The 23071-nt window shown below is 38.9% G+C and overlaps 3 protein-coding genes across 3 annotated transcripts; all 3 read left to right on the plus strand.

Annotated features, from left to right (window-relative positions):
* The first annotated feature begins 10313 nt into the window (after nucleotides 1-10313).
* Nucleotides 10314-11285, plus strand: LOC107799029 (uncharacterized). The gene has a single exon (XM_016622095.2). It carries the CDS (start codon nucleotides 10314-10316, stop codon nucleotides 11283-11285), a length of 972 nt encoding a protein of 323 aa, XP_016477581.2.
* Nucleotides 11286-11324: 39 nt separating this feature from the next.
* On the plus strand, nucleotides 11325-11896 carry LOC142166519 (uncharacterized). Its single transcript, XM_075225908.1, has 2 exons — nucleotides 11325-11563; nucleotides 11653-11896. Exons 1-2 carry the CDS (start codon nucleotides 11325-11327, stop codon nucleotides 11894-11896), a joined length of 483 nt encoding a protein of 160 aa, XP_075082009.1.
* A 183-nt stretch (nucleotides 11897-12079) lies between these two features.
* LOC142166524 (uncharacterized) lies at nucleotides 12080-12538 on the plus strand. The gene has a single exon (XM_075225914.1). The coding sequence runs from the start codon at nucleotides 12080-12082 to the stop codon at nucleotides 12536-12538; it is 459 nt and encodes a 152-aa protein (XP_075082015.1).
* Nucleotides 12539-23071: the final 10533 nt, after the last annotated feature.

Raw genomic sequence — 23071 nt, forward strand, 5'->3', positions numbered from 1 at the left:
ACACGGGGCAAGTTCTAGACTAATACAGGATATCACTAAATGTAATCAAGACCTTACATCACACAATGCACATGATTCACTCCAGACGGCTCAAACCCGACACTCAAGTTAAACAAATAAGCACAGTCATCTCATTAATTCAACACATGGAAAGTAATTACAGGAGACAACAAATGAACTTAAGCGTCAAAAGAAAGTCATATATATTTTCAAGGCATGTGGCCACATAGAACACAAAGAAGATAATCAACTCAAATGTTACAGCTCTAAGTCCCCACATAAAACATGTCAAAAAGCATAGATACTCAAGTTCTCCTCATTCCATTATCGCTTTTAAAAAGAAAAGGAAAATATTCTTGTATTTTTTTCTTTAGACTTTACTCCCTAAAGGAAACGGCCTAAGAAATCCATCGTCGGAAAAAGTCCAAATCTTTTGAAAATTTTACCTAAAAAAAACTACTGCCCGGTTCAAAGAGTCATCCCTTGGAAAAGAACCGCGGCCATAAGAAAAAACAAGAGGGATTATTTCTACCTAATTATTTTTTTATATTTTTTTTAACGTACATTACATAGCACAAAAAATTACCCAGACAATCTTCTCTCTCTCACACTTAAAACTGTGCATTGTCCCTAATGCACACCATAAATAACAAGAGGATAAAATAAATTCCCTGGTAGGCCAAAGGCCGAAACATTAGCAGCTCATGGGGTACTCAGACTTATCCCGGGTATTGATCTTTTATGCGGGCATCCCACACTTAGTTCCAGCCATCTTGCTTTCTTTTGCTTCCTTCCAATGGCATTTCTTCTCATGCTCCTAGAAAATCAAAACCTATACTAAAAAATTAACACAATAAAAAAAAATTAAAAAACCTAAAAATTAATGAAATCAATAAAGTTGGGTTACCTCCCAACAAACGCCTGATTTAACGTCGCTGCACGACGTGAATCACTTTTTGCCTCCACCTCGAACTTTTGAATCGGACCCCAAGTTTTGATTCAAGATTATGATTATGCTCTTGGGGCGATAGAATAAATCTATCTAGCCCAAGAAAATAATATAATATTCTACGCTTCTTGGCCTTTAGATGGGATGTGTTATCCTGTCTTTATGGCACGAAAAAACGTCAGAATGCAGGCACTTTGTTCCTCATCCCTTGACTCCTCAATTGGCTTGGATGACTCTATTTTCATATCATCATCCAAACACAATATGGAAAAATATTTGGAGTGAGGACCAATGCGCTCAAACACATGAATTTCAGGACTTTCAACATCCTCAACATCAATTATACTAGAGTCAACAAAATTTATATCCTCAATGTCCTTGGCTGACTCTAGTCTCACGACTTCAACATCGACATCCTCAAATTGTAGTTGGCTAGGTTGTTGATGTTCTACTCTGACGTCTTTCATTAGCACCTCACTTTCTGCATCTAATTCATGCTCTTTTTGGTTACTATCCATAATATTGGTCTGTTGAGCATTAAAAGCTTTAACTAGTTGACTCATTTGAGCCTCCAAATTGCGAATAGTTGCCTCTTGCCTCTCTATCTGCAGTTGTATTTCATCATTTTGTTCCATGACGCATTTTAAAATATCCTTAATCTCTTTCAGGTTATCATCCCCGGGTTCTTTATTCCTATTAACTTCACAAGAAAAAATAAAACCATCAGAGTAAGGGGTTGGGGGAGGATAAGAAATATAAGCACAACCATGAAAGTGACCATCTTAACCAGCACACACATCACACACATTCCACAAATAAGATTGAGTTGGTGCACATAACTCTCTCTCAAGAACATTTTGAAAATTTTGCCACGGGTGGTTTCCTTCACAATATGTATAAGGATCAAAAGTAAAATTACCAACACCTAAACTCCCATAATTCCAAGATGTCATGTTTCTCAAATCAACAAGGAAAATAAAATTAAATTTAAAAAAGAACAAAACAAAAAAAAGTTAAAACTTGAAACCTAACAATATATACAGCTATAACTATACCGTTAGTTCCCTGGCAACGACGCCAAAACTTGATCACACCCAACTCTAGTCCTAAAAAGGATAAGCGGTCGCTGCAAATATAATCCGGTCTAAGAGTCCAGAGTCGAATTCTATAGAGAACTAAGGTTTAGCTACAACTGTTTACCATCACTAAGAAGACAAGTTCGAACAATTCCTAAGTTTGAAATATTAAGATTCTTATGTTTAACTAATTAACTAACAAATTAAGGTAATAAATTAATAACTAAAGATACTAAAGGTTGGAGACAAGATTACAGAGGTCTAGAGTTATGATTTCCCTAATTGTCGACGTCTTTTCCGCTACGTCTCTTATAGTAATTGCCTAAGTATTCTCTACTGATCGTGAGCACTCGACTTATCATAATTCTCTCTCGAGCAACTACAATAATGTATTAGTCATATTCTCTCGAATTACGGTAGCTCATACTTTTTCACCACTCACTATAATCACGTCAAAGCTTCGTTATCTCTAATCCCGCTTTTAAACCCGCCGTATTGATATCTCATATACGTGAGGAGTGACATTGTTCAACAACCACCTAAATATGTACCCTTTTACAAGCATTACATAATAAATAGGCACCGTTAATTGAGAGCTCTTCAATTAACTAAAATAAACACGTCGTTAAACAAGTAAAAAAATTCAAAGACTCAATTATATCAAAACGTATCAAGAACTCATTTTACATAAGGTTCCATCAAAACCCTAGATAATAGAATTAGCTACTCATATAAGTATGTAAAACTACAATACCAAATTTCATAGCCAATAATGGAAATATGAAGAAGAAAATGAAAAACTTGTAGAAGAATTCTCCGCCTTGCTCTTTGCGTGTTCTTGCCTCCTTAGGTCGAATCCCCCCTTCAAAAGTGTGTTTAAAGACTATTTACATGGGATAGGGTTAGCATAAAATAATACAAGCCAACTTTGGAATAGAGTTTTCAGGTTAGCTCGTTTACTCTCTCGTGCGCACGCGAGAGTGAACGAGTGAAGTACTTCTCTCTTTCTTTGCCTCCCAAATCTCTTGTGCACTTCCACGCCTTTTTAGCTTAGTTTGCTGATTTTTTGCAAGCTTTACTTAGCTAGCTCGTTCACTCTATTGTCTACACGCAAGAGCGAATGACCAAAGCGCTTTTCTTGTCTTTTGATCCCGAATCAACTTCTTTTGCTCACCTTTCATCCAACTTGCTCCTACACATAAGAATGCACGTAATGAGCATAATTCACTACAAAAACTCATGTAACCTTCCGTAACCACACAAGTTATGAGATGAAAGTTCACCAAAAAATATGCATTTTTAGGTTGTTTATCAAAAAGCAAAGCTCACATTTGCGAACAGGTCTTCACAAATGCGAGACTTGCGGACACACATCACCAGAATTCATCAGCTATGCCAAAACTATCCGCAATGCATACGAAACTCATTCGAGCCCCTCGAGCTCCATTCCAAACATTCACACAAGTGTAATAACACAATACAAAATTGATCGCAAGCTCAAATTATCAAAATAACACCTAAAATCACGAATCAATCACTAAATTTCAAGATTTTCAAGTTCAAAACTCAATTTTCCAATTTTTCACATAATGCGCTGAAATGGCCTCGGGTCACCTGGGACCCCAACCAAACATGCGTACAAGTTCAAAATATCATACAAACCTACCAAAATCATCAAAATACCGATCCGAGGTTGTTTACCAAAAACGTTTACCATGGTCAACTCTAGCCATTTTCAAAGTGAAAAATCACATTTTCTTTAAAACTCACACATAAACTCTTCGGAAATCCATATGGACCACGCACGCAAGTCATCAATCATCAAATTTGAGCTATGAAAAGTCTCAAAATGTAGAAAGGGGAGCTAGTACTCAAAAAATCATATTGGGTCATTACATTCTCCATCTCTAAAAGAAACATTCATCCTCAAACAGACATAGAATTTTACCTGGACTGGTAAAAATGTGCATGTATCTACTCCTCATATCAGACTCGGACTCCCAAGTAACCTCCTCTATCGGCTGACCTCTCCTACGCACTTTTACAGAAGGAATATCTTTAGATCTTAACTTTCGAACCTGCCAATCTAGAATAGCCACCGGCTCTTCCTCGTAAGTTAGATTCTCATCAAGATGCACCATGCTGAAGTGCAAAACATGTGACCTATTCTCATGGTACTTCTGAAGCATGGAAACGTGGAATATCGGATGTACCCCGCTAGGCTAGGAGGAAATGCAAGCCTATAAGCAACCTCCCCAACTCTCTCTAAGATCTCAAATGGGACAATAAACCTCGGGATCAACTTTCCCTTCTTCCCAAATTGCATCATGCCCTTCATATGCAAAACCTAGAGAAGAACCTTCTCACTTTCCATGTAAGACACATCTCGAACATTCCGGTCTGCATAACATTTTTTCCTAGACTGTTGTGCGAAGCCATTCTTGAATCAATTCAACCTTTTTCAAAGCATCACGAACCAAGTTTGTTCCCAATAATCTAGCCTCACCGGGATCGAACCAACCAATCAGAGGCCTTGTACTAAGCTATATAGATGCTTGACTGATAGTTGTTGTTGTAGGCAAACTCCTCTAGAGGTAGAAAATAGTCCCGCTGACCCCCGAAATCAATAGAGCATACTCTCAACATATCCTCCAAAATCTTAGTAGTCTGGTCGTACTGTCCGTCCGTCTGAGAATGAAATGTGGTACTCAGCTCGACCTGCGTACCTAACTCACACTGCACAGCTCTCCAAAAGTATGAAGTGAACTGTGTACCTCAGTCTGAAATGATAGAAATGGGCACACTGTGCAGGCGGATAAACTCCTGAATGTAAATATGATCCAATTGCTCTAAAGAATAGCATGTCATCACCGGAATAAAGTCTGCGGAATTAGTCAACCGGTCCACAATGACCTAAACAACATCATACTTCCTTGAGGTCCGTGTAAGCCTACCACAAAGTCCATAGTGATACGCTCCCATTTCTACTCCGGTATCACCAACTTCTGAGTTAACCCACCCAATTTTTTATGTTCATACTTCACCTGTTGACAATTCAAGCACCAAGAGACCCAAAAAGGCAACTAAGTCTAACCAGAACTCACACTTCAAAAACTAGGCATATAGCTGATGACCCTTCAAAGTCTGAAGTACGATCTGTAGGTGCTGCTCAAACTCCTCTCTATTGCAAGAGTAAACCAAAATATCATGCAAATCCTTCTTCCTCTCCTTGTACTATTCCATCAACTTCCTAACAAGGTGGACAGATTCTGCAGTCGAACATCCCAGTATGAATTCAAATTGGTTCTCAGAAATAGATACAGTGCTCCTTACCCTCACTTCCACCACTCTCTCCCATTCTTTTAAAGTATGACTATGCAACTTAATACCCCTATAGTTGTTATAATTTTTGGATATCACATTTGTTCTTGTATAACAGAATCATCATACTCTAGCTCTTTCTTCGGACATCTTCTTCATCCTAAAAATGATGTTAAACAACCCAGTCAGCCACTCCAAGCCTGCCCTACCCACATATCTCAAAAGTACCACCAAAATTTCATATGGACCGGTCGCTTTGTCCTGACTCATCTTATGCATAGCCCCCACAACCTGCTTAATATTTATGTGCCTACAATACCCAAAGACTCGACGACTTTTGGAGTGATCCAAATCACCCATCACATGTTCATGTCCCCCTCTTCATTTAGGAGTTTAAAGAAGTATGTTTGCCATCTTCATTTAATTTGTGCCTCTTCCAAGATGTGCCTCTCTTGTCTTTGATGCACCTCACTTGGTCCAGATCATGAGCCTTCTATTCTCTCACCTTGGCCAGGCTAAATAGCTTCTTGTCCCTGCCTTTGTCCCCTAGTTCCTCATAAAAATGATAAAACACTACAGTCTTAACTTCCGTAACTGCTAACTTTGCTTCCTTCTTAGCCTTCTTATACCACTCTCTATTCGTCCTCTTCTCTTCTCGTATGTGCTCTCAACTAACTTCAGAAACACCGCTTTCTTGGCTTCTACTTTTACTTGAACATTTTCATTCCATCACAGTCCCCTTTTTCACAACCAAACTAACACTTCGAGATACCTAATACCTCTTTCGAAGCTTCCCTAATGCAGTTTTCCATCCTGGTCCACATACTACTCACATCCCCCTACTCCTCTAAGCCCCCATAGAGCCAGAAATATCTCCCCCAATTCCTGAGCTTTATTTTTAGTCAAGACACTCTAACTAATCTTCGGTCAACCCCACGCAACCCTCTTCTTCCTTCTCAACATGATCTCTAAGTCCATCACCAAAAGCCTATGCTGGGTCGCGAGGTTCTCACTTGGGATGACCTTGTAAGCCGTGCATAGACTTCTATCACACTTCCTGGGGAGGAGAGAATCAATTTGCGTGTTGGCCACCGTACTTTGAAAGGTAAACAATTGATCCTCTCTCTTCTAGAAACTAGAGTTCACTATTACCAAATCAAAAGCTTTAGAAAAATTCAACAGTCAAGTTCCTCCTCCATTTTTATCCCCAAAACAAAAACCGTTGTGCACCTCGCCATAACCCCCAGCAGTCGTTCCAATGTGTCCATTAAAATTCCCTTTTATGAAAAGAGTAACTTTAAAATCATATTTATTAATTGCCATGGTTTGGTATTTATAAATTTTCTATAACTGCAATAAATCATTGAATCTATAGCATAATCCAAATACACGATCTTAAACAATAAATACATCAATTCAAAAGAACACTCCACCGAAATATCAAAATTTTCTCTCCGTACAGAAGACACTGGTGAACTGTAAATTGTCACGTCGGAATACACACTACTCCACCGTCCGGTGGTGGAAAACCACCAGACTACGCTAAAAAGAAGCGTGTTTCCAATGCGCATAAACCCCAACTGGACGCCCCCCTCAATTCATCCCCAGCAGCTACAGATTTCAAAAAAGGTGGAGTGAATACTGTAGCAAAAAATTGCTTGGGCTTTTCTGCAAAATCGCAACTTGTTTCTGGGCCAAATATAGTGCATCCAAGCCATAGAGGTTTCTCTCCAACTCAAATAACATCGACCCACAAAATTTCAGATCCTTCCACCACTGGAACCCTCGTGGTCGAGGAGAAGAAAAATGTCGATGACCACCATAGGGTCGGGCATGGTATTACAAGTACCCAAATTGGCCAAGACCAATGCCAATTGACTCCACTTGATGAGGAGATTGGTACCAAATTATGAAACAACAACTTTATTGAGCTAACTGTCACAGCAATTCAAAAGACCAAATCTGCAGACTTACAGGCACCAGGTGTTCGATATAATACCACTGACAATTTAACTAACAATGCAAAGGAGCAAAGTGGTATTCAACTGTACCAAAGTGGTGTTGAAGTTAGTAGTCAAGTACTAAAACCAAGGAAGACCACTCCAAATTGATGATCATGTAATGTCTCCTCCAACAGAACTTCAGTTGGTGGAGTATGGTGTGCCAATTGTACAGGCCACTTTAAGCTAGCAAATGGAGAAGAATGCATCAAAGGAACTTGATTCAAACATCCCCAAGCAACCACAGCAATCTCATGTATCATTGCCCTCAGCTTCAGTTATATCTGCCAACTAAGATGAACAACTAAAATCTAAGCATGGTCGACCAACTGATGCCAATAAAGAAGGCCCTGCTAATGGTAATGAACCTAAATTTGCAACCTTGATCAACATTAATCAGGAGACCCCTCCTGTTATTCAACAGAGTTTGGAAGGAAGAACCCAACTAATTTTCATAGACCAAGTACCTCTTAAACACCAGCCAGCAACTACAAAAAGTACCATTCCTAAGATCTCCTCAAACTTTGACAAACCATCTTACACTAAACCTCCTGTATCACAACCTTATCCTAAGCAAACACCCACTACTACCACCACTAATAAAAAACCAAATGACACCAATGCTAAACCTAAACAATCATCTAGCTTACCAGCACCACCTCCACCCACAATCAAACATTCTTATGTTACCAAACTGAGGGCAAGGCATGAAGCTGAACATGAACCAATTGAGTTTACCCCTCCTAAAATTACTACCAAGCAAGTTCAACCAGCAATTATTTTCAATATATGGTCAAACTAGCTGCAAGATGCAAATTCACAATGGTGGGAAAATTTTCAAACACCATGCATAGAATGGAGACTATTAGGGGAAGCTTTGTGTCACAAACAGAACTAAAAAGGGGTGTCAAGATTGCTCATTTTAATGCAAGAACAGTTTACATTGATCTTGATAATGAATATGATCATGTCACTGTATGGACTAGACAATTCATGTATATCCAAGGTCAAATGATGAAGTTGGAAGCATGGACACCCACTTTTAACCCAGCTGAAGACTCACCCATTGTTCTGATATGGGTGGTGGTTCTAGAATTACCTTGGTATTTTTATTACATAGAGATATCAACTGTCCTCCTATCTCCAGTAGGTAAAGCTCTTCATTTGGATCTGGCTTCATTTCAAAAGACTAAAGGAAGTGTAGCTAAGATAAAGATGCAGATTGATTTGACCAAGCCAAGACCATATCATGTGTGGTTGGTAATTGATGAAGATGAAAATGGGGATGGGAAGTGATTAGAAGTAAAGTATGAAAATATCCCAGATTACTGTCTTTATTGTAGGCACCAGGACCAAAACTCACATGCATGCCCAATTAGAATATAGGATGAGGAGAACAAGAAAAGGAAAGAGAATGCTATGATTGAGGGCAATTAGGAAACCAAACAAACGCAGCTCTATGTGGGGCAAACTTCATCACAAAATCAGAGTATTCAAAAGGAGAAGCAGGATAGAAGAACTAGAGTTGATAGTAATCAAAAGGGCCAGGAACAGCAAAAGTCAGGTGTTACCTCTCCAAACAATGAATGGCAAAACAAAAAGAAGAAACACTTCAAAGGGCCATAACAACAAAATAAAAAACAGCTCCAACCTATCATACCAAAAAGGAATATATAACAACAGTTGCAGGCAAATGAGACTACTAAACACCAAAAGGATAAAGAGAGCCAAACATCAGGTATAAATACTACAACCTTGAAAGACCCTCCAAGTGCTCTAGAGAAAGGAGATATTTCTAAAATTCAGAAATGTCATACACCTCCCCACCCCTTAATATTATTGTTGAGGAAGTCAATGGAGGAATGAAGAATTGTCAGGAGAACACTCTAACCTTGCAGGATGGGGATCCAAAGGGGGGCTTCCTCATGTTTTGCATGGGTGTGCTTCAACACATGTGAATGACCATAGGATTGACTCTTTAACCCCTGCTACCAATACTCTTACACATGGGAATGCAGTTGCTTCAGAGGTTACCAATGACGAGGAACACTATGAAGTGATCTATTCTAGTGAGGAGGAATAGGCTTTGAGGAGGTTTATCAAAGGGAAAGGTCATGTTGCTTCAGATATCCAAACTCAACTCCCCAAATCCAATAACAAACCTAGACATGAAAAAAAAAGCTATGATAAAGAAGAATGCAGGAATCAGCATTACTGAACAGACACAGGAAGGCCTGAGGAAGCCAATCAGTTAACTTCTACAGGGTATACAGTCCCACTAGCTGCTTATCAGAATGACAACCTACCTCATTCTTAACCCCTATTACCCAACAAAGGTATCATCCCTGTTGAAGTATCACATGATGCAACTGATAAGGATGATCCTTTTAGCAAGATTATACCAACAGAAACACCTGGCCATGAAGAGGATGAGTATAGACCCATACAATTAGAAGATGAAATAGGCATATACTCTGATGATGAGGATGATCCTAGCAAAGGGATAGATGAAGAACAGTATTGTGAGCTTCTGGTTGCAGCTGTGAATGGTGCAACTGAACAAGACAATGTTTTAGCCTCCCAAACTAGATCACTAAGAAAGAGACCCTCACCCAGACTCACCAGAAGTAGAGTTGCTTCCAGTAGTTCTGTTCCACCAAAATCCAAATCCCCTATCATCTTTAAATGAGCAGCATAATAACTTGAAATGTCAGAGGTATCAGAACCTCTGGGGTTATTGAGAGACTCAAAATACTAAAACAAATCAACAAATTATCCTTCATTACTATCCTAGAACCATTCCTTCATAATCCAAATATGTCAACCAATCATTCTTATAACATCCATATTGACTACTTCAGAATGTAGTTGTCAATGAGCCAAGCTGCTTCCAATAGTAGCAACAAAATATGGATCTTCTAGGATCAGGAGTTCACTAGTACTCTTTTGGACCAAGATGAACAACAAATGACAATTGAGATAAAGCATGTAGAAGCTGGAGATACCTTTCACGTCTCTGTGATATATGTAAAATGTAAACTTTCTCTGAGAATTCCTCTATGGGAGAATTTGAAACTAAAATCTACTCTTTGCATTGTGCCTTGGTGTGTGATTGGAGATTTTAATGTCATTACTTCTATGGGTGAGAAGATTGGAGGGATACCATACCAAATGAAGAAGAGTATTGATTTCATCAGCATGATTGAAGAATGTGGTTTAACTGATTTTGGTTTTTATGGCCCAAGATACACATGGTCTAATGGAAGAGGACCTGGTTCTATAGTGTGGAAGAGATTGGACAGGTGTCTTGTTAATGATCACTGGCTAACCTCTTTCCCTACTACTACTATTGTCACACATTTGGCTTCAGCAAGTTCTGACCATTCACCTCTCCTAATGGAAATGCATGTGAGACAAGATAATACCAAGAAATACTTCAGGATTTTAAACTGCTGGGTGAAGAATGAAAGTTTCATGCCACTGGTTCTAGAGGTGTGGAGCATGCAGGTTACAGGAAGTCCAATGTGGGTCTTTCACCAAAAACATAAAGCCTTGTCTAGTGCTTTAAGTAAATGGTCTAGACAGCAATATGGGGACATCTTTCAGAAATCAAAGGAGTATGAACAGAAGGTTAAGTTAGCAGAAGAGAAATGGGCTACTACCAATGATCTAACTAATAGGATTACCTTACCTGAACTTCAAGCTCAGTACATTAAACACTTGAAACATGAAGAGGAGGTACTGAAACAGAAGACACAACTACAATGGTTCAAAGAAGGTAATGCTAACTCCAGCTACTTTCACAGTTTGATCAGAGGTAGAAGAAAAAAAATTTTCATCCACAAAATCAAGGATAAAGAAGGAGATTGGATTCAGGGTGATGAAGCTATTGAGGAAGCTGCTTGTGACTATTTTGAAGAACTCATCACTGAACCTTGAGGACATATTATAGAGGATCTTCTCAATTTTATTCCAACCATGATCACTAATGAAGACAATGCTGAACTCTCCAGAGATCCTGATATGGAAGAACTTAAACAAGTTGTTTTTTCCATGAGCCCAACCAGTGTTGCAGGCCTATATGGGATGAATGGCAAATGTTTTCAATCCTGCTGGGAAGTGATTAAAAATGACTTGCTAAAGGTGGTTCTTGCATTTTTTGGAGGAAGTGAGATGCCCAGATACATGACCAAGCATGCCTTATTCTTTTACCCAAGGTGGAATTTCCTAACTCTTTGACTGAATTTAGACCCATAAGCCTAAGTAACTTCATCAACAAAATCATCTCTAAACTGATTGGTACCAGACTTGCATCCATACTGCCACACATCATCTCAGCTAATCTGTCTGGTTTTGTCAAATGGAAAAGCATTTCAGAGAACATTATGCTTGCTCAAGAAATTGTCCAAGGAATTACGAAACCAAATATTGGAGCTAATGTGGTCATTAAGCTAGATATGGCAAAAGCTTATGATAGGGTGTCCTGGGCATTTACTTGCCTTATGCTTAGGAGAATGGGTTTTAACGAACTCCTCATTGACATGATCTAGAGAATCATGTCCAACAACTGGTTTTTTGTGGTTATTAATAGTTTCAGGCATGGCTTCTTCAAGTCTACTAGGGGATTAAAGCAGGGAGACCCACTGTATCTATCTCTCTTCATTATTGGGGCAGAACTACTTGCCCAAATACTCAACAAACTCACTCATGATCAATTTTTAAATGGGTTCTATATGGAGAATAGGGGTCTTAATCATCTGAGCTTTGTTGATGATGTGATCATCTTCACATCAGGGAGCAGGGTGTCATTATTGATAATCATGAAGATCTTGGAGGATTATGAAAACACCTCAGGGCAGAAAATAAAAAAGGTCAAGAGTCACTTCATGACTCCATCTTGTGTATTCATGTACAATGTCAATAGAATTCAACAGATTACATGTTTTACCAGAAGGGAATTTCTAATCACTTACCTTGGATGCCCATTCTACATTGGCAGGAAGAGAATCATACATTTCAATGACTTAATTTCCAAGGTAGTTAGCAGAATTAGAGGATGGCATGGTAGAATGCTCTCCTATGGAGGAAAAGCTACCCTGATCAAACATGTGTTGCAATCTCTACCCATCTATCTTCTCTCAGCTGTGTCACCTCCTAAATCTGTTATGAAGCAAATTGAGAGAGGCTGCTAACTTTTTCTGGGGTATGGACAAATATAAAAATATATATCACTGGTCTTCATGGGATAAAATGTCCTATCCACTTGAGGAAGGAGGTGTTGGCTTTAGAACAACTGCTGATGTGTGCAAGTCTACGGAATTCAAACAATGGTGGTCCTTTAGAACTAAACAATCCCTATGGAGTAAGCTTCTTAGGGATAAGTACTGTAAGAGGTCATATACAGTATCCAAGAAATGGAATTCTTGACAATATCAAACCTAGAAAAAGATGATGATCAACAAAAAAGAAGTTGAACCTCACATCCTGTGAAGGCTACATTCTGGAACAGCCAGTTTCTGGTGGGATAATTGGTTAGGCACAGGTCCTTTGAAAATTTTCACAAATGAAGGAGGTAGACTTGGAAATATTCATGTATCTCATTTTTAGGTTTCAGGGAGCTGGAATATTCAGAAGCTCAATACTTGTGCCCCGTCACAAAAAATCAGAGAAATTCTTCAAGTTTCCATCAACTACCTACCTCATAAACCTGACATACCAACATGGACTCCTACTACTTCTGGGAACTTCATATATGCTTCTTCTTGGGGTATAATTAGGAAGAGGAAAGAGGTTCTCTTCACCAACAAGATGACATGTCATAAACAGATTCCTTTCAAATGGTCATTCTGCCTCTGGAGAGCACTCAGAAACAAACTACCTACTGATGATAGAGTTATATCTTTTGGACATCCTATTGTCACTATATGTGTGCGTTGCATCAGATAATATGCAGAGTCAGTAGACCACATATTCAGCAGGGGTCATTTTGCTAAAGCCATCTGGAAAGTCTTTACTGCTCTAGCTGGTTTTTCCCTACATGACATGCCTCTTCAATCGCTCCTGATGAAATGATGGATTCAAAAAAGCAAGAATGAGGTACACAAATTACTGTTGGATACCTTCCTATCATTATTTGTTGGAACTTATGGAACAATAGGTGTAGTGCGAAATATGGAGCAAAGAAATCCTCAAGGCTCAGAGTTCTTTTCTCCATTAAATATGATACCAACCTTCTCCTCAAAGCTAATTACCCTACCATCACCTGGCCATTTGAATGGAGTGATCTTTATCCCTTGGTTAAAGACCTGCAATTTCATGCCAACATCCTGCAAGTGAAATGGTAGAAGCCTGAGAGTAGCTTTGTCAAACTTAAAAGTGATGGTAGCGCACTCAGTAATCCAGGAAAGAATGGAGCTGGGGCCATTATCAGGGATTCTGAGGGCAACTTGATACATGCTTTAGCTAAGCCTTTAGGTGAAGGAACCAATAACCTAGCAGAGACAATAGCAGTAGTGATGGGAATGCAATAATGTCTGGAGAATGGTTTTAATCAGATCTGTCTGGAAGATGATTCTGCTATGCTCATACAATGGCTCAACAATTCAGCAGAACCTCCTTGGAACCTTGAAGTTAATGTGAAAAACCTCAAGGCACTTTGTAGACAATGTGAGGAGTTCAAACGTTCGCATGTTTACAAGGAAGCCAACTTCCCTGCGGATTCTCTATCCAAACTCAATCATAATTTAACTATCATGACTCATTACCACAACATGACCGAGTTGCCTATTCATATAAGGGGATAGATCTATATGGATAAGATTAGCACTCCTTCCTTCAGACACAAAATGAGTAGGAGGATCAAAATTCCACCACAACTGGCCTCCAGTTCCTCACATGGATATGGATGACAGAAATGAAATTAGGGGAGCAGACCTAATAGTCCAAATTATTGTGATCATATATGGGAGCATATTTATGCAAGAAATGAAATATGTTCAAACCCACTGGGAGAAGGATATAGTAACAGACCTCCTCACTAACTTTATCTTCTTTTTTGCAGGTTTCAGCTTACTTAATTCACTGGCTCTTTCTCAGTGTGCGGTATTAGCATCCCTGATGCTCAATCTGCTGAGAAAAGGCCAGTGTTTTTAGCCAAGCCTTTCTACAATAGAGATAAAAAATATTATAACCACCATGGTCGCTAAATGGCATACACATCACACCATACCACTTGATCAGCATAAAGTAATCCTAAACCTTCAAGGTCATAGGATGAGTAAATTCATGCATGTACCAATAAGAATTGTGGGAAGATTGTTGAGCTAAAATAAGTAAGGATTGGGTTGTGGAGTAAAGGAAATCTTGTAGATGAACCTTGTGGTTAAATTTGCACACCTAGTGTCTAATAAAATGCTCAAATAAGCTGAGACCATGAATATCTTCCTAATTATGGTTCAATTTTGTTATGCCTCAAAATAGATTAGGATTGCTAAGAATTCCGGATAATTCTAGAGTTAAGGAAGATCGGTTGAGGTATGTTGGCTAAACTTTCTCTCTTGAAATTGAATTCCATAATGTTTTCGTAAGTTTCAAAGTATGGGTTGCGTATTAAAAGGTTATGGCTTTGAGTCGTGTTTCAATGAAAGATAGTATGCCAAATTTTGTGAGAAATCTCAATATTCTTAAGACTCTTAATTGTTCATATGTGTACCTAAAGTCTTGATATGGAAATGTCTTATTGTTGATAATCTATAAAGATAGTTGGAAGTGAAATAAGTTAAATGGGGATATAGAGTGTGGCCAACGTACCAAGAATTTAAGTTATGATTGTGTCTAGTAGTGCAAATGATTTGAGAAGATGCGATAAAGAATGTGAAATGAGCCTCGACTCAATTGTTTAAAAATGACTTCGAAGATAGAATTACCTAAAAGCTTTTGTACTCAATTCATGCCCATTAGTGGTTGCTTTAACTAATGCTTTGCTTTATAAATATATCTAGTGTGATTCAAGTTATATATACTCATGTGTTGAACTGGTACATTGTCATTGCTAGGGAAGAGCATTGTAAGAAAAAATGATGTATTGATTGTTTATGATTTTCATGTGTGTTTCTATTGTTGGATGGTATGCCTCATTCTTTGGGAAGAAACCATTTGTGTTTGAAGTTTCCATTTCAAATGGATTTGAAGTATATGATTTCTGAAATATCTTATATGTTGATACTTGATGGTGATCTTTGAAATTGAAAGAGGTGAAAGTGTGGAATATGAAATACGGCCATCGTGCTAGGAATAAAAAATCTTGTGAATGGCCTAATGAGCCAAGGAAATATTGTCATTGTGAATGACTGGGAATACTAATGAGAATTTATACAATGTGGAAGATGTTCATGTGAGTACAATTGTATTTATGATATTTCTGTTTGCAAATCAAATCAAAAATATTTTTGGGAGCATTATTAGCAAAATCGAGGAAGGGTGGGTCATAAGACCCACACCTGAAACTGCACGTGCCGGTGTAGGGGTGGATTGTGATTATTCCCCTTATTTGGGATAAAATTGGAACCTTTGAAAAATTGTGATATTATTCCCCTTAATTGGGATGAAAATGGAACCTCTGTGGATTGGAAAAGTCAACCCCCACGACATATGTGGGAAGGTGGCCTAGCTGATCGGGTGGAGTTCAGACGCCATGTTGCGCATATGGTAGTACTACTCTTGGTAAAAACTTTCTTTCGCATCACATGTCAAACCACATTATTTGTGGGGAGATGGCCTAGCCGATCGAGCGTGATCAGACTCCGTGCTAACAAAAATGGTGGTATATCGATGCTAATGATCTCCCAACCAAAATTGTATATGAAGTTCGTATTTTGAAAATTATTATGTTTTAACTGAATATTTGGATATTGTTAATTATGACTTGTTATTTCTATGTGTTGTCTTTTCTTATGTGGGCATTCTATTTTGAAAGAGGACTTTTAGCTATGCATACTAGTGCTATTCGACAGTACTAACGTCCCTTTTTCTGGGGGCGCTGCATCTTTAATGGATGCAGGTGGTTCAATAACAGGCGGCATTGATCAGTATTAGCAGTGCACTCTTTTCAGCTGATTTGGTGAGCCCCACTTCATTTCGGGGACATGTATCTTTTGTTTCTTACGTATTGTATTTTGAGGTATAGATGGGGCCTTGTTGCTGGCATTTCCATATCACTCTTCTATTGTATTTAGAGGCTCTGTAGACAGGTTGTGGGTTATGGTTGAAGTTGAAAATTGAACTAAAAATGTTGGTATTTGGAAATCATATTTTTCATTAATTCTATAAACTCGTAATATTTTGGAAATTATGAATGAAGCTGTTAATGAGAATGAAAAAGGAAGTTGTTAATAAAATCTTTTCAGTGAATGATTAATGGAGTACATCTCCTCTTTATTAATGGATGAGTTTGGGTAGAAGAAAATCTAATAGGCTTGCTCGGCCGGGTTCTATCGGTTGAGTGCCGGTCGCGCTCCCCGAGTTTGGGGCATGATAGGTCTGCCCCTTTTTGCTTTGCTACTCTCATTGGAAGTTGTCCAATGGAAACCCCTTCATTCATCTTAACATCCCAACTCTTTTTCCTTATGTGTTCCTTCTTCTTCCTTCCACTATACATAGGAGATAAATCCCCTTGTATAGCTGTCTGTGTGCGACAATGTTCCAGTATCTCTTTTTCCTCTCATTCTTCATACATATTTTCTCCAAAATTTAGTGCATCAGTTGAGTTTTGTCCAAAACTTTGTGGCACCAAGGCCTCTGAGTCATTTTTTTTGCCACCACATCAATAACATTGTGTTCCACCTCTGTTTTCTATTTTGTAGGTACTATTTCTTATGATCTTCTACACCTCTTGACCTACACTCAGTGTGTGGTATTAGTATTTTAATGCTCATTCTACTGAGGGTTGATCAAGGGTGCAAATTATGCCATTCTTCAGGCACACATAGTCTATCATACCTAATGCAATGCAGTTGGAACTTGCTAGTCAACATTATGTGCCCAAGTTTATTCTTAGAATAGGGTAGAAACAGAATGGCAACTCCCAAATATCCAACTGCTAAACACAGACACTATAGCACAGAGATTAAAAAGCCACAACTCCCATCTCTATGGGGCTCAACTCACATGTGCTCTCACACAGGCTACCAGTCACTACTAAATCACCATGCAATTTTCAGTAGCATTCCTATTCTCCCCAGCTACAATCTACAACCATCACCAGCTCTCAGAATCTAAAAGAACCTAAGAGCCTTGCCTTATTTGCACAACAACGAGTCTCAGGGAAGTAATGCCCAAAGCCTGCAGCCCCCCTTCATCACTAACTGTAGTGTCATAGTAATTCTTCCCAGAAAGAGGGGCAATGTTGCTCTTTTAATGCTAACTTGTTTGTTGTATTTTGCAGGTACATTAACTAGGTCGAGAATTTTGAAGCACTCTCAATGTGTGATATTAGCATCTCACATGCTCAGTCGGTTGGGAGTACATCAAATTTCTTGGACATACCCCTCTGATCATGCAATACAAACACACACACCATAGTCATACAACACTGATAGATGCAGGAATTATTACACCTGGCCACTATTTTCAGCAATCTCTTTTAGCCTCTTCAGTGCTTTGGTTCACATGCTATATGAACACATTGTTGAGAATTGGTCCTGGGCACATCGGAGTCTCTACAACATGCAGCCACAACCACCAGTGTTATGCTCCACCTCTTCTGTCATGGACACCATACACACAACTTACTGCTTTTCCACTTTTGGATATCTATATGCTTCTCTTCAACCTGGCTTTCCTTGCTGGCAATGCTAAAGCTATGATGAAGATAGGTTCTTGGTGTTATAGAACTGACCTCCATTCTTGGATGTATATTTATTTTTTGTCACTTCATTTGGCGATAGTTTGTCCAAGCTTTAGATATAGTTTCTCCCGTAAATCGAAGGAGTTCTTCCAATCTTTTTGCATAGTTGACCTTGGTTACTCTTGTTCTTGGGGTCCATTTGCTTTCCCAATATGGAAAGGCATATAGTACCATCTCATAGGTCTAACTTCACTTATTGTACAGGATTTAATTGGTTGTCATTTTTGGACAATCAATTGGCTATCCACCATAGGTTTGGAGGTAAGGTTCATGTCTCCTCCGATGGTGTACTTGCTGATTTCATATTTATAAAAACTAATCCTAGGCACAAAGCCTAGTGGATTGTTAAAAAAATATATCAATTCATCACATCTAATCATTTATCTAGTACTGAATGATTTACTCTTTTAGTTTCAGGGGTGACAAAAAGACCCCTAGAAGATGTCTTTCTTTTCATCTCTTCACCATATGCATCATGATGCTTAGGTGTTCGGATACTTTCTCGTAAATGTTTAATATGATACTATCACAGACTGAAATCCTTATAGTATTTGATGTTTCATAAACAGAAAATGCCTCGAAGATACAATGTCTTTACAACATTTTCAAACTCATAGTTGACGAATTAAAAATACATTTTAGCCTCTTCAGCATCAATTCAATTTTCCGAAAGACTAGATTTGGAAAAACAATCGGAAGCACCTTTATCTCTAAATTTTTATGTGATAAGAGATATTTAATGAAGTTTCCAAAAATATTAATTCTATATATTCTATAAGTTTAAAATTTTGAATAATAAATTATTATTAACATAAATATGGAAACATATGATGGATTTCTTGTATAATGTTCACATAATTTATTTTTGTTTTCATTATTTATACTATTACCAGACAAATAAAGAAAGGAATGAACCAGATGTATCCAGCATTGGCACACATACCCGAGAAAATACTTGACATCATAATTCGGAAGGTAATCAATGACGACAAAAGAAATTCACTTATGTACATTAATGTAAGTATTTGATCAATAGAAATTTAATTATGCTCTTTTATTTATGGAATGATAATTTTGTGATATGGCAGTATGCACAATGCATCAATATGGATGTTCTGAATATGTATAGTATCTTATCTCAATAATTTATAGGATAAATTATAAAATTTAATAATTTAATATCAATACTGATGTATACAATGTTGGCCTAAATTTAGCAGTAGATACATAACGGACAAATACTGTAGCATATTAGTATGACTGTAAAAATTACGAATTAGTTGTACACCAAAAACTTCTACTAAAATGAAAAAACGAGCTTGAGTTCCTTGCTAGTTTACTAATAAATGAATGAAGATTTCACTGAGTAATACTTATAGGTAAGAAGTATTAACAGGTACATGCATAACTTACCCGGTCATTGCTTAACCCTTTAATGAAAGGTATTCTAGGGCAAGATTATAGCATATATGCTTTCAATTCTAACTGTTTACCCGTAAAACGGTATAATTAAATTTATACGTGATTTTTAGACAAGTGAACTAATTTGATCCTGAAATAATACAATAATTGAAGAAATACACAATACTTATCCTTGGAATGTAGATGAAATAGCAAAGACGGTGATTCCGTGAACACGGTTTCCGAACACAGCAATGATGAGATCAAAAAGCAAGAAAGTGAAATTGTATAAAGCTTTGTAAGAACATAGTATATGTTCTTGTCAGAAAATCCGTGTCCTCTATAATGGTAACTAAGCTCACTATTTATAGCTATGCCTAGGGAAAGAGGTCCTAGGATCGTGCCCTCCTTTAATGCCAATTATGAGGGTCATTGATGAAGATGTAAACGGTGCCAAATTCTCTGTAATGGACCGTCGCTCTTAATGCTGCAGAATATTCCTTAGTAAATGCCACCGGGCGCAGAGCATTTGATACACCTTCATGAACGTTATCCTTTCCGGTGACAAGTAGAGTGGCTGTGCTAGGTCCTTAGCCATCCCATCTCGGATTCCATGTGTCCTCCGTTTAGTCAGCCACGTGTCATATCATATTTTACCCTATATAGATAGTTTTCCTGCTTTCCGGTGACATAACTTTGTGTTACCGAGAAGTTGGTAGAAACACCTTGTTTTACGGGAATTACTATAAATCCCTCTGAAGGTCTCTGACAGTTGATTAGACGCACGTCTCTCCGCATTTAATGCCCTGAACACGCGTCATCCCACGATTCAGCACAACTTTTGCCGATTATCGAGGTAATCATGGCCATGAATTTAGCCGCCAAAATTTTACTTATACACAACTTCCTTTTCCTTTGCGTTTCACAATTGATTGAGCTTCTGATTTGCATCCTTGTTTTCAATCCCTTTTCTGATTTTCTTCAAACACAAAACCTTTTCCATCTCCTTTTTCAATGGTTTCTTCCTCTAAACGTGCTGGTTCTTCAAAGAATAAGAATATAACCGAGGATTTCGTTCCTCCAACAGTGGGTTCCATCATCCCAAGAAGGCTTAGTACTTCGAAGGATTTTGAAAAGAAATTTCCTACTGCTAACCCTCGTTCATGGGCTGTTAGTAGGTACCCTTCTTCTATTCATCTTTCCAGTATTCCTGCTGTGAAGGAGGATTGCCGCTGCAATGAGTTGGAAATCATTGCTCCTGATCTATCGGAGCGAGTGACCCTTCCCAAGGAAGGTTTTACATACTTTTTCATGTATCCCTTTACTTTGGGTGCGTTTTCTTTGAGCAGAGAGCTTGATTCCATGATTGCGGAGTTTTGCCTTCGCTACCAGGTGTGCTTGGCATAGGTAAGTCCTTCAATGTGGAGGACGATCACCTGCCTCCGACGTTTGTGCCAAGAAACTGGAGAGGAGCTAACCTTAGCTCATATGATCTTTATTCTCCCAAAATCTTCCGCGGGGGAATGATAAACCTTTGCAAGCGTAGCCACCATGCTTTGTTTTCTAGCATGGATGATGACAACGACCGTGGGTGGATAGAACGGTTCGTTGCAGGTGCCACCAACGACATCATTCTGACAACGGCTTCATTCTTTTTGGTTGCTTGGAACTGCACTCATAAGTTCTTCGTATAGTATTCCTCTTATTAGACATTCTTCTATGGCTGTATCATCTCTTCACCCTTTGCATGTTTCAACAACTCGATAGATCCCACCGGTGCTGGAAGGTTTGAACTGGTGGGTTTAGAAGATCTTGGACGTCACAACGCCCGAAAGTCATTCGTGGAAAGAACTGTCCCTTAAATACGGGTGGAAGGTTAAAAATTATGATAACTTTAATTTACCTTGCTTCCATTTTTGTTTATGAAGAACTTAGTTGAACCCTTGTGACTTGTTCACGGAATTAGGTCTACTTGCGGGCTCTATTGCTATCACCGAGGAGGATGTTCTGGTTGATCCTACTGATGCAGCGAGGCTACTTCAGGAAGCACTTACTCGAACAGGTATCTCCGGGCCTGTTTCGGGAGCAAATATTTCTTTACGGAGTCCCCGGCTGGAGGATAAACAAACAAAGAGAAGACGCTCCTCCGCAGTCGGGGAAAAGAATAAAAGGGCAAAGATTGATACCCAAGAATCATCTCCGATGGCGATGATGACTGGTCCTCCTTCTAGGCTGGTCATAGACACCGTGATAATTGATGATGATGAAGAAGTTGTTGATGAGGGAGCTTATTTATACATAAGGCGATGATCCTCATCATCTCAACAAGATGATCGACCTATTGAGATAGTTACACCAACTGAAGACGATGTATCGTCACTTTGGGGAGAATGTGATTTGGTAGAATATGCTAACTCCCATTTTCGGGTCCCAATTTCTGCAACCGGTGCTACGGCGCTGAGTACCAGGTCCTTTCTGTCTTTGGTTGGCGAGCATCAAACAACCAGCATTGCATTTGATGCAGTTGCTTCTCACTCTTCAACTCTATCAGCTTCATATTTACCTTCACCAACACCAGCAACTGCTACATCATTTCCATCTTCGTCTACTCTTCCACCAGCGGTTGCTACATCATCTCCATCGGCCGCACCTGACCATGAAGAAGGTGTTCCTCTTCCACAGTCCCTAGTTCATGGGAATTTGGGGTAAAATTATGCTGCTCCTTCTGAAGATCCACAAAGGAGGAGGAACATCAATCTTTCGGTCTCTACCACGCCCGGTGGAACTTGCTAATTACCTGAAGCCTTTGGATTCAAAAAAAGACTGGGAAAAGATTCAGACACTCTCGGGAGAGTGTTTGTTGAACAATGCTATGCATAACGCCGCACCGGTACGTTCCTTCCTTCCTCTGTTATTTCTTCTACTTTGAATGAATGTATTGTAAATTTTAACTCTTCTTATTTTATAGGCCAACTTTCTTGCTTCTGAGGGCCTTCAAAGGTTGATTCGTGAGAAGGAAGAACTTACTTATAAATGGGATTAGCTTTTGGCAGAACGGGACCACACTGTTCTCCGCCTCTCGAAACTGGAAACCAGAGTTGCTGAGGTTGTTATTTTGGAGGCTCGTTTGCAGCAAAGTGAGAAAGAAGTGATAACCCTTAGCCAAGAAATTGGGCCGCTGAGGGTTAGATTTGATGAGGCCAAGGCCAAATGGGCAGAAGACCAGAACGTCGTTCTTGCTGCAACAGATCGCGATGCTGCCTCCGCTGAAAGAGTGATTAATTTGGAAGCAGCCTTGAACTCCAAAAGTGAAGAGCTTTCTGCCGTAGAGGCGAAACATGCCCAGCTAGAAGAGAAGTACCGGAAAACTATCGAGCATAATAGGCTCTTTAGTTCAACTGTACGCGAGCTCGACGGCAGC

This window comes from Nicotiana tabacum, chromosome 2, assembly GCF_000715075.1.
Source record: "Nicotiana tabacum cultivar K326 chromosome 2, ASM71507v2, whole genome shotgun sequence".
NCBI classification, from domain to species: Eukaryota; Viridiplantae; Streptophyta; class Magnoliopsida; order Solanales; family Solanaceae; genus Nicotiana; species Nicotiana tabacum.